Consider the following 12,268-nt stretch of genomic DNA (forward strand, 5'->3'; position numbering starts at 1 on the left):
ATGAAAATGAAGGGGTCGAGGAAATCATCTGAAGTTGATGAATTCGATGTTGAGACCAGAAGGCTGTGTGCTGACTGTTAGTCACACAGATGGGGTGGCAGTGAGTCCTACTTCAGCAGATTTATTCAGCCCTTGATCATGACTTCACAGAAGGACTTGGAGCATTTTCAAGTTAAACAGTCATCTTGAACATATCAGTTGCAATATGTTACCTTCTGTAGAGGATTACAAGGGGAAGACTGCCACAGTTGGGGCAGCACCGTCACCTCAGAGTCAGAAGTTATTGGCTCAAGCCCCTCTCCAGGACATCATAGGATAGTTGGGGTTTGGTGAATGTCAAGTTCCAGCAACTAAGGAGTATCATATAAAAATAACACTTGCAACACAAAGTTCATCTTTACTGGAGTCTAGCCAAATACAGGGTTTCCTTTGATATAAAGAAAGGGGCACATGATCAAAAACTGTGTGTTGTAAATTCTGACCTTCACTATGGAGGTTCCACTGATGGGAGACGTGGAGTTTCAGCTACATGGCTCTCTGCAGTTACACCTGGAGTGTACCAGGCTGGTGTTCTGGTACTCAGCCTAGATCAGGTACAACCATTGAGTGAAAGTTGAAAAACAAATATAATAAAAATGGTTGACTTCAATGTAAACATTGTCAATGGAACAAACCATCACATTCATGTCACACTGTATTTAATTCCCTCTCAACACTGCATTGCCTTTACTACTTATAACAATTTGGAAATTTATAGCACCTTTGAAATAGCAAAATAATAAAACCACCCAAGATCCTTCACAAGCGCATAACCAAAGAAACTGAAATTGAGCCAAAGGAGATATTAGAATGGATCTTAGAATAAGACAAGAACCCATTTTTATGAAGATGTGACTAGGGCGGTTGATGGAGGAGAACCGGTGGATGCGGTGTTTTTGGATTTCCAAAAGGCGTTTGATAAGGTGCCCCATAAAAGGCTACTGAAGAAGATTAGGGCACACGGAGTTGGGGGTAGTGTGTTAAAGTGGATTGGGGACTGGCTATCCGACAGGAAGCAAAGAGTCGGAATAAATGGGTGTTTTTCCGGTTGGAGGAAGGTAACTAGTGGCGTGCCGCAGGGATCGGTACTCGGGCCGCAACTATTTACCATTTATATAGATGATCTGGAGGAGGGGACGGAGTGTAGGGTAACGAAGTTTGCAGACGACACAAAGATAAGTGGAAAAGTGAATCGTGTGGAGGACGGAGAAGATCTGCAGAGAGATTTGGACAGGCTGAGTGAGTGGGCGAGGATATGGCAAATGGAGTATAACGTTGAGAAATGCGAGGTTATACACTTTGGAGGAAATAATAACAAATGGGATTACTATCTCAATGGAAACAAATTAAAACATGCTACCGTGCAAAGGGACCTGGGGGTCCTTGTGCATGAAACGCAAAAGCCCAGTCTGCAGGTACAACAGGTGATCAAGAAGGCAAATGGGATGTTGGCCTATATTGCGAGGGGGATAGAATATAAAAGCAGGGAGGTCTTGATGCACCTGTACAGGGCATTGGTGAGGCCGCAGCTGGAATACTGTGTGCAGTATTGGTCCCCTTATATGAGGAAGGATATATTGGCATTGGAGGGAGTGCAGAGAAGGTTCACCAGGTTGATACCGGAGATGAGGGGTTTGGATTATGAGGAGAGGCTGAGGAGATTGGGTTTGTACTCGTTGGAGTTTAGAAGGATGAGGGGGGATCTTATGGAGACTTATAAGATAATGCGGGGGCTGGATAGGGTGGAGGCGGAGAGATTCTTTCCACTTAGTAAGGAAGTTAAAACTAGAGGACACAGCCTCAAAATAAAGGGGGGTCGGTTTAAGACAGAGTTGAGGAGGAACTTCTTCTCCCAGAGGGTGGTGAATCTCTGGAATTCTCTGCCCACTGAGGTGGTGGAGGCTACCTCGCTGAATATGTTTAAAGCGCGGATGGATGGATTCCTGATCGGTGGGGGAATTAAGGGTTATGGGGATCAGGCGGGTAAGTGGTACTGATCCACGTCAGATCAGCCATGATCTTATTGAATGGCGGGGCAGGCTCGAGGGGCTAGATGGCCTACTCCTGCTCCTATTTCTTATGTTCTTATGAGACAATATTCGGACAGGCAGTCAAAAGCTTGGTCAAAGAGGTAAGTTTTAAAGAATAACTTAAAGGCGGGAAAGGTGAGAGGTTTAGGGAGGGAATTTCAGAATTTAGTGCCTTGGCCACCAGTGGTGGGACAGAAGAAATAGGAATGCACAAGAAGCTAAGGTTTGAGGAATGCACAGTTTTAGGAGGGTTGCAGGGCTGGTATGAAGGGGCGAGACAATGCAGAGATCTGAGCATCAGAATTATAAATTTAAGGCATTAAATTTTGTCACCCCTGGCCCTCAAGCTCAGCCAAAGGAGTAGTGTCTGTTTTCTAACAGGTGTGTGTATATGTCAGTCTGTAGCTGGGCTTGAGTTTGCTTTGGCTTGAACTTGGTCAGTGAGTTACCAACCCATTAGCTCATTGTTACTGTACACCACCTTGTCACCAACCAACATCACCATGCAGCATTTCAGAGCATGAAATAATGCCGTAGCTTCAGTGAAACAGCCCAACTGGTTGTAAAAATATTAACATCCACACAACCACTCGCTTTCTCACAATGATGTTTGCTCATCTATTAACCTTCTTTGGGATTCTTTTTCTTTATGATAGGCTTCCAGTGCCCTGGTTATTGTATGCTGCCTCTAACAAATTCCATCCAGTTCCAGTCAGCAGTAATGGCCTGTTCTGTGCCATTGTACTACTATTCCTGATGCTGCTGTTCGTGATAATCTCCATTGGCCTCTCCAAGTGGAAGATGAATAAATTATTGGGCTTCACCATGTTTGGTCTCTACTTTACGTTTTTAATCATCAGCGTCCTGTTGGAAGACAGGGTTATAGTCTGCCCAGTGTCCATATGAACTCTGACTTTCTACTTTTGACTTATCAGAGGACACTACCGAGGATTGAAACTTTAAATGACGGTAAAACAACCAGAATAAAGGCTGATTGAAACGTTTTAAAGCATCAGCCCTTCCGTACCCAACAATGTCGTTATTGCTGTTAATTTGATCCATTCATTCCTACCAAATCGATGAATTTTTACAGTAAATGTGAAAATTACTGGTGTGGCAAGATGGGAAAAGGGAACATTAATTAACTAGGCCCTATTATCTTGTATTAAAGGTGTGGCAGAAACAAGTGAACCCAGTTTTCAAACATGGATATGAATAATGCCGAAAAATGAATAATGACACAATAACTCCAATGTATACTTCACTCCTTGGTGTTTGTGTGTCAATAATAAAGACGCATGGAATCCAGCCATAAAAAACAGTCTAAGGAAACCATGTGAATTCTTCCCACCTAAAGTACAGATCATTAAAGAAAGTTCTAAAAACTTGTTAAAAAAGTTGCTCCACCATCATTCTTCCTTGAACTGAACTTGACTAGGAACTAGCCTCAAAACAGTGGCACATCCCCATAAACATCTATCTTTCATCAGTTAGTTAACACAATATTAATTAAAATGACAACAATTTCACAAAATGGATACTCGAGGAAGCTAAATCAGAGGTTAAAAACACAACAGTAACAGCAGAGTTTACCAATTAGCAATCTTACCATGCATGGTTTCAAAGATAGTAAAACAGACCAGTTCTAGGATCACTATTCTAATCCTGGTGACATTGATTTGACACTTAAACTCAGCATCCTCAACCCACTTCTTGATGGATCTGTCTGGATGGAATAAAATTGCTCCAGTATAGTACTGACACTACAGCATGGAAGCAAATTAAAATCTTGAAGGTAAACTCAAATAAATCGGTTAATACACCAGTTTTAATAAAAAAGGAACCAAATTCACTGGTTTGATATAATACTGATATCCCAGGTGTGTAAATCAGCAATCCAAAATAGTTTGCAGCAAGAAGAGGTGGCTGTAGAAATTAATTTGTCAGTAATAATGCTGTAGCGGGTGCTCTGATGAAGGTGGTTCAAGAGGGAATTTCACCCAATATGTAATCTGGTCTAAATCAACACAGGGAGAAGTATTTTCTGATGCTGGGTGCCAAAAGTAAACATTTCCCCAGTGCTGAATCCTTCCCCTTGATGAATGATCGAGGCTCATCTCCCTCTCTCTAAATCTGAAACTGTACAACTTCCCCATCCCCCATTAATTATTTAAATCTACTTAATGTTTAATTAAACTCATTTCATAGGGATGGTGCTCTCATTTTTCAAGAAGGCACAATCCCTTTAAATACATCATAAGCTATTTTTATATGTAAAGCGAAATGTTTTTGCTGTTTGTAATATCATTGTTCATGGCTATTGCCTCACTTCCTATTGAATGAGCTAATCAGCATTGTCTTGAATTATTACTGAATGCTTTGTGTTACCTTAGACTTTACTGCTCTCTAATTCTATTTGTTCAAGTTTATTTATTGTCACAAGTAGGCTTACATTAACACTGCAATGAAGTTACTGTGAAATTCCACTAGTCGCCACACTTTGGTGCCTGTTTGGGTCAATGCACCCTAACCAGCACGTCTTTCAGACTGTGGAGCACCCGGAGGAAACCCACACAGACATGGGGGGAACGCACAAACTCCACACAGACAGTGACCCAAGCCAGGAATCGAACCCGGGTTCCTGGCGCTGTGGGGCAACAGTGCTAACCACTGTGCCTCCGTGCCACCCCTACTGTGTATGTTAAATAATATTTTTGGAACAGGAGATGACCATTCAGCCCCTTTAGCTTGTCCCAGCAATCAGTTAGATTATGGCTGATCTGTACCACGACGCTATTGATTTGATTTTGCTCCAAATGCTCGGATACCAATACCTAACAAAAATTGATCACTCAGATTTTAAAATTTTCAACTGACCCTCCGGGTGTTCACAGCCTTTTGGGGAGTTCCAGATTTTCACACCATTTTGTATGAAAAGGTGTTTCCTGATTTCATTTTAGAACTCTAATCATAAAGTTCCATGACCTGGACTGTCCCCAATACATAAGCAAATAGTTTCTCCGTATTCATTCAACTGAATTCTTTTATCTGACGTCACGATGGATATGTGATCAATGAGAAAACCTTTTTTTTTGCTGCAATGTCAGTGAGTCATTTTGAGCAATGATTAATAAAACCTTGGCCATGTTCTATTAAATGGGTCAGATAGGTCTTATCATAATTCTAGAATGTTCTAATACCAACGGGGAGAAAGAATTCACTGATTGTTCTATTGGCAACATAAAGATTGCAGGAGGGCCTCCTATGTTCTCGGTCTATAGAGTCAGTATACAAGTATTCTAAAATCCAGCACGTCAATGCTGGGTAAACAATAAGATCTTCATAATATTGTCTTTTGGGTTGGGGGCAATAATATAAATGGAAATAGACTCAAGAAACTGGATTGGAGGACTGAAAAACTAATTAAAGATTTTTTGGCATATGGTCGAAGGTGTCTGGGAAGACTTGGGGAATGACAGAATGTAAGAAATCAGAACTATCCATTGAGTTACAGAGCGCAGCGAACTCAGTATATCGTGCAGCAACTCCGAATTAAAGAGAGACAAAACATTTTAGTGCTTTTTAAAAAAAAACTTGTATTTATTGACTTAATATTTTTAAAGAGAGAACAGCGCATTAACTATATCATCTGATCTTTGCTTCAGAAAACTAATGCAGTAAGATGATTTTATATTATATATATGTAATAAATTTCAAGGGTTCACTACATATTGCTTTAAGATTAAACCCATTTTCAGCTGTGTTTAAAATGCTGGATGTATTGTGTGGTTGTAGAAAGCATTATGTAAAGTGAAAGAAATGGTAAGAATGATTGGGTTGTTTTCTTGTAATAAAATGTCTAATATTTACAAAAGATTTATTAAAACACTGGTGACATGCCTGTGACATTATCAATGGTCAGTTAATACGTGTATATTTTAAATGCATGCTAATGATGGAGTTGTGGGACCGAGAACTTTGCTCCAATGAGCCACTCAGCAATCAGAAACTGAATAACCTGAGACAGTTGACACAGTAAAATTGAATGGTGATCATTAACAAAAAAAATACCAAAATTGTGACACCAGGAAGTAACTTGTGACCGGGAAGAATACACACAATGATCTCCAGTGTTGCACTAGGGGAATGAACCGTACTGTATTCGGTTGAAGACAGGCTGATGTGGATCAGGGTGCACAGACATTATAGAATGATTTCAGCACAGATGGAGGCCATTCAGCCTGTCGTTTCTCTGCTGACTCTCTGAGCAAGCAGTTCACCTTCTACCACTCCCCTATCTTCTCCCCATAGCCCTGCACATTCTTCCTTTTCAGATAATAATCCAATTTCCTCTTAAATTAATTGAAACTGCCTCCATCACACTTTCAGGCAGTGCATTCCGGGTCCTAACCACTTCTGCTCATCTCTGGCTTCTATTTCTTATGGGAAGCTACACTGAGCAGTGTTCTATTGATTCAAATATTATCCATCCATTCATTATAAAAAAGTTTCCATGGAGAAAATACTGATAGATGCTGAGGTATAATTAATCAAGTGCATTTGGAAAGTATTGAGATTCTTCACATATGTATCATTGGGAACCACTCAGTATAGCACCAAGAGCTTCTTCAGCAGCAATATTCACGGAATGCAGCACAATGTAATTGCAACGGCCATCATGGTAACCTTCACAATCACCTTGTGAGTCACCACACACAGTTTTTCAGTTGGTATTAATTCCCAATCAAGACTGATAATAGTATTACGATGAATTCTATTATAAGAAATATAAAAGCTTACAAAATATTGAGCTTCAGTTCTACTGAAAGAACTCTGCTGCCCATGTTACCGATTCCACTACAAGGCACACTCCTCAGTATACATTCAACTCACCTCATTATTCAGCAGAAGTTTGTGTTAATATTTCACGAATGCAACTTAATGTTGCCAGAGAATCTTCATTTGAGTGTAACATGTCTGCATTTCGACCTGTAAAGCTGAGACAAGAAGAATTGATCCAGCCCAATATTCTCCTCAATGCTGAAGTCCCATTGGTGAGAACCTTCAGACATCCATCTCCGAGGGAATTCCAGATTGATAGCATCAAGACCCTGCAAACATTATCCTTTATTTTATAACATCTATCCTCCAAAACCAATCTTTGCAAAGGGACCCTGCCTGTTTGTCTTTCTTGCCTGTGCATGCATGCAGGCTGGGGAAGAGATAGATAGTTATACCTCCAGGAATACAATTGTGTATTAAAACAAAACTTTTTAACAAGCTGCAAGAATTGGTGATGATAAACAATTGTTCTGAATGTATTGAAATAAGCCTGGTTAAAGTTTCTTTTGTTCTGGGTACCAGTACAGAAGGTAAACAGTTGGCTATTTTGGTGAATAAATTGAATTTTGAAATTAACTGGAATGACGTGTGGAATAGTGGGGCTAGATAATGTGCACTCCTCCCACCCTGCTCGTAACAATACACATTGATTGTTGAGATTTATCAATAACTCTCTTCCTATTTAACAGGGACCACCAGGATTATGGGATGTGAGCTAGATGGGACTTTGTCATTTTTCATCGAGCAATTTTTTAAAATTGGGAATATAATTCAAACGAGTGAATTAATAGATACATTTAAATGTACACTTTCCTAAACAGTCTAAATATTAAAATACTCTACTAAAGTGAGACATTGGCTTTGTTCACGAGGTCATCAATCTTGCTGATGACACTGGCTCCAGGCACAGCCTTGGTCACCCATAACCCTCAAAGACAATAATGTTATCATTGAGCTCAGGCAAACAGCAAATGCAGTAGAAACAAGTGAAAGAAAAGGAGCAAGAAATGCATCTTTTTTTAATATCCTGTAGAAATAATGAGCAATAAAGGTGGACACAGTTCCCATTAAAACAAAAGTCCTGTTCTTTCATGTGGAGCAGGTGGTTGGTGGGAAAGGCGGTTTCTATATGAATGAATAAAGCTCTGCCAATGTACCTTGGCTGTGTTCCAGGGCACTTTTTCTTGTAAAGGGCAGGTTTAAATGTCTTCTTATACAACATTTTCTATTTTACAAAATGCACATAAAGACTCAAGCCCTGGATCCTTCGACCTTTCGTCTGTGTGAAGATTTAGCTAAAATACACAAAACTGTTCTATATTGCAAAGCATCACGAGGAGGTTAAACAAAAACAAGACAGCATAAAAAAATCTATTGGACATTACAGTTTGGTGGACTTTCATATTCACAAATGCAACTGTAACAGATAATTCAAAAAGTGTTATTTAATAAGCTAATAAATACAATTTAACTTTCCCATAGGAAATTCATATTTAAACATTTAAAAAATGAGAGTTTAGACACACGTTATATTTGATCTCAATCAACTTCTTTTCAACGAGCACTCAACAAATATATTTTAAACTGACAGCACATTTCTCTGACCCGCACGCTGTACAGCTTCAAGGTCTTTTCACTGAATTGCTTCAACCTTTCCCATTCAGAACAGGGATTCAGAAGACAGGACAAGAAGCATAATTTCTCTCTCTCAGATGGCAAAGTACCACAAAAACTGCAAAGCAACTTCTAAAAGGAACATATTGCACCACATATATGTAACAAGCATACTTAGAAGCTGTATCATATGAGTATATATAATTATAAAGGTAGATAGCATCAAAAGATTTCCTCATTTAATTATACAAATACTGAAAAGTACTTTTTAAATGTGAAAAACATGTCACTTTTACACAAAGTGTCTCTGCTACACATTTCTCCTCTATGAACATTTATACAACTCAGATTGAAAGTACTTCTAAAAAGGAACATACCGATAACAGACTTGATGAGATGTGATGGTAGCCAGGGCCATTATGTACACATTAGCAGCATATTCTGATGAGCTTAGCCCTCTATTATTTATGCAATCCTTCTTGTTAAACTGATCCAATAGCACTATATGATACAAAACTATTTAAAATACCATCTTAATTATATTTACATAGCTTTCCATTTAACTCATTTCCTGTACATTTCCATCTTCTAACTACCAAAAGGTTACCATAATTTAACAATGTTATATTTGGAGAGACCGGGTATTGAACCTCCACAGCACAGCGTGCAATGTGGTAGTTACACATCATTGATTAATTAGAATTCCTAGAGGTAGAGTTCACCAAAGGTCCTGCGACACTCCATAACACCAGAACTGGGAGGCCGGTCACAATTATAGGTCAACTTCACCTCGCTTGGAGTTAACCGGTCATACACCTTCTTATATTCTCGGTCGAATGCATCTGTTTCAGACATAGAAGGTGATAACAGAAATAATGCATCAACACCAGGCAAAAAAACAGTCATTGTGAAAAATGGGACAAAAATATTTAAAAGGAATAGTTTCTTCAAATTTATTTCGCAGTTTGTGATCCAGCTCACTCATCTAAAATTACATTTCCTTGCAATTGTCTGTAGCTTTAATAAACATGACAGATTTAATGAGCCGTTTACGGGTTGGCTGTATAATTAGAATGCAAGGTTAGATCTGTGAGATGTGTGTTTGCCTTTAGCAGGATGAAGCAGGCTGCTGCACCAACTGACAAAATTCCCCTCACAGGGTCAGACAGGGATCAAGTGACAGAGCACACATGGTTAGTTCCGAATGATCACCCTGGAAAAAAAATCTTAAAACCTAGTAAGAAATGTTACCTATATCAATGTTGTCTTTCCCAAGCGCCACAAGTGAGAGGAACAGAATCTCTCTGTATAAACTCCTTCAAAAGAAGAAATAAAACAAATTAATTTTTTTCAAATAGCTTGAAATATAAATTAATCCGAACCCAGCGCATTTCTTGTAAAACTGACATTTCAGTGTGAAGTATTTATCTTTGAACCAGTTGAGTCATTAACTGATAACATTAGTTGGCTCTATTTAGCTAATCTTCATCCTTGGGGTAGGTTGTAAAAATACTTCCACAATTGACAGAATGAAAGGTCACAGAGGACAAGAAGACAAATGTGAGGAGATGCATTTTGGTGGATTGAACCAGGGCAGGACTTACTGAGTTAATGGTAGGGCATTGGGGAGAGTTACAGAACAAAGAGATCTAGGGGTACATGTTCATAGCTCCTTGAAAGTGGAGTCACAGGTGGACAGAGTAGTGAAGAAGGCATTCGGCATGCTTGGTTTCATCGGTCAGAACATTGAATACAGGAGTTGGAATGTCTTGTTAAAGTTGTACAAGACATTGGTAAGGCCAAACTTGGAATACTGTGCGCAATTCTGGTCACTCTATTATAGAAAGGATATTATTAAACTAGAAAGAGTGCAGAAAAGATTTACTAGGATGCTACCGAGACTTGATGGATTGAGTTATAAGGAGAGACTGGATAGACTGGGACCTTTTCTCCAGAGTGTAGGAGGCTTAGGGGTGATCTTATAGAGGTCTATAAAATAATGAGGGGCACAGATCAGCTAGATAGTCAATATCTTTTCCCAAATGTAGGGGAGTTGAAAACTAGAGGGCATAGGTTTAAGGTGAGAGGGGAGAGATACAAAAGGGTCCAGAGGGGCAATTTTTTCACACAGAGGGTGGCGAGTGTCTGGAGCAAGCTGCCAGAGGTAATAGTAGAGGCAGGTACAATTTTGTCTTTTAAAAAGCATTTAGACAGTTACATGGGTACGATGGGTATAGAGGGATATGGGCCAAATGCGGGCAATTGGGATTAGCTTAGGGGTTTAAAAAAAAAAAAGGCGGCATGGACAAGTTGAGCCGAAGGGCCTGTTTCCATGCTGTAAACCTCCATGACTCTATAAGGGATTAAGGCATGCATCCAGTATACCTGTTCACTGCTCATGAGGATTCATGGTTGAAATAGAATTAACTGAATTGGGAAGTTTGAAACATTAAACAGGCTGTGATTAATATATAAATGTTGAATTGAGCAAAGAGGTGTATGGTTGACATCTTGCTTACCTTTGTCGTTTAAAATGTGGTTGGATGCTTAACGCCTCCAGAATTTTACTTATTGGCTTATAGATGTCATTCATCTGAATACTCTTCACAATGCTATCCAGAAAATCCTTGTTAAATAAGCAGCCTTCATCGCGCAGTGTTTGAACAAGGGGCTGTTTCTTAGCTACAAATAAAAAATATCATTAGTATTAATTCCAGAACTAAATTCTAATCATTTTGCAACAAGAAATGACGATGTGTAATTTCTCCAAAAGATTTCAATACTTTTTCTTAAAGTCCACTTGGCTCCAACTTCAGCAGCCCTGACTGCAGGGCTAATATTCACATTTCCCAAGAGCGAGCGTAGAAAGACCACTACAGTGCACCTCATTTGTAGTAGTACAATTCTGCTGAACTTCAGTTCCTTTTGGTAACCCACCGAAGACAGGACATCTTCCTTGCATTTGTTGGAAACTATTCGGCAAAAATGGGAAGGGCTATGATTCTTGCACCAGGTTCCTATAATACACTTGTCAAGTTTCTTTAGAATTGGAAAGAGCTGTGGTCGATTGTGCCTTTTTGCCAGTTATACCTAACTTGGTTTTATTGGCATGTGTGGTGCTGGGTCATGGTGAATCCCGTGTACTTTTCCTGAGGTTAATTTTTGAAATTTTATCTATAACCAAGCCCACAGGGGAAACAATGTCATCCCATAACGAGGAAAATTTTGTGCAAGTTTGGTTTCCTTATGGGACACAGGAAGGAACAATCAGTGTTTTTTTAAGGAAGTTAGTAAAAGGAGGTTCTGTAAATATGTGTGGATATGGTTTTCTCTCCCCCCTCACTGTACACAATACTGCATAAAACACCCTGGGGCAGAAAGAGAAAAGTTGAACCTGGTCTAATTGCAACTGATGAATCTGAGAAATAACTTTTTAAAAAATCACTAATACCTGAATGCCCTGTTTGTGCTGAATTAGCTGATGTCCACCAGGTTAGTAATGAAAGGTATAGTTAGCCTCAGTGAGGAAAGGTTAAAACAATTCAGCTGGGGTTTCCACTGCGACTGTTCCCCAGGTGATCCCTGAATAGGCACAGCATCAAACTCAGTTGTCAGGAGCTTGCCAACTCACACACAATAACGTGGGTGCGCTAGTGGAATTATAACCCAACAGGACGTTAATGTTTTCAGGAGAAGGAGAGAGAAAGAGTGGAGAAATGTTGTATAAAGGCTGGAAAGGAACA

The 12,268-nt window shown here is 39.5% G+C and overlaps 2 protein-coding genes across 4 annotated transcripts in view; one reads left to right on the forward strand and one right to left on the reverse strand.

Moving 5' to 3' along the window:
* The window catches only part of slc24a1 (solute carrier family 24 member 1), a 64,303-nt gene extending 61,328 nt beyond the window's left edge, over window positions 1-2,975 (forward strand). The window contains exon 13 of the mRNA XM_078241894.1: window positions 2,726-2,975. Within this exon, the coding sequence (XP_078098020.1) occupies window positions 2,726-2,975 (250 nt within the window). The remainder of the gene's footprint in view (window positions 1-2,725) is intronic.
* A 4,929-nt stretch (window positions 2,976-7,904) lies between these two features.
* The window catches only part of dennd4a (DENN/MADD domain containing 4A), a 159,574-nt gene continuing 155,210 nt past the window's right edge, over window positions 7,905-12,268 (reverse strand). For all 3 annotated transcript variants that reach the window (XM_078241160.1, XM_078241159.1, XM_078241158.1), the window contains 3 exons: window positions 11,045-11,207; window positions 9,777-9,841; window positions 7,905-9,367 (listed from right to left, as the gene is read on the reverse strand). In XM_078241160.1, the coding sequence (XP_078097286.1) occupies window positions 9,231-9,367; window positions 9,777-9,841; window positions 11,045-11,207 (365 nt within the window). In that variant the 3' untranslated portion in view covers window positions 7,905-9,230. The remainder of the gene's footprint in view (window positions 9,368-9,776; window positions 9,842-11,044; window positions 11,208-12,268) is intronic.

This window comes from Mustelus asterias, chromosome 24 (assembly GCF_964213995.1).
Source record: "Mustelus asterias chromosome 24, sMusAst1.hap1.1, whole genome shotgun sequence".
In the NCBI taxonomy this organism is placed as follows: Eukaryota; Metazoa; Chordata; class Chondrichthyes; order Carcharhiniformes; family Triakidae; genus Mustelus; species Mustelus asterias.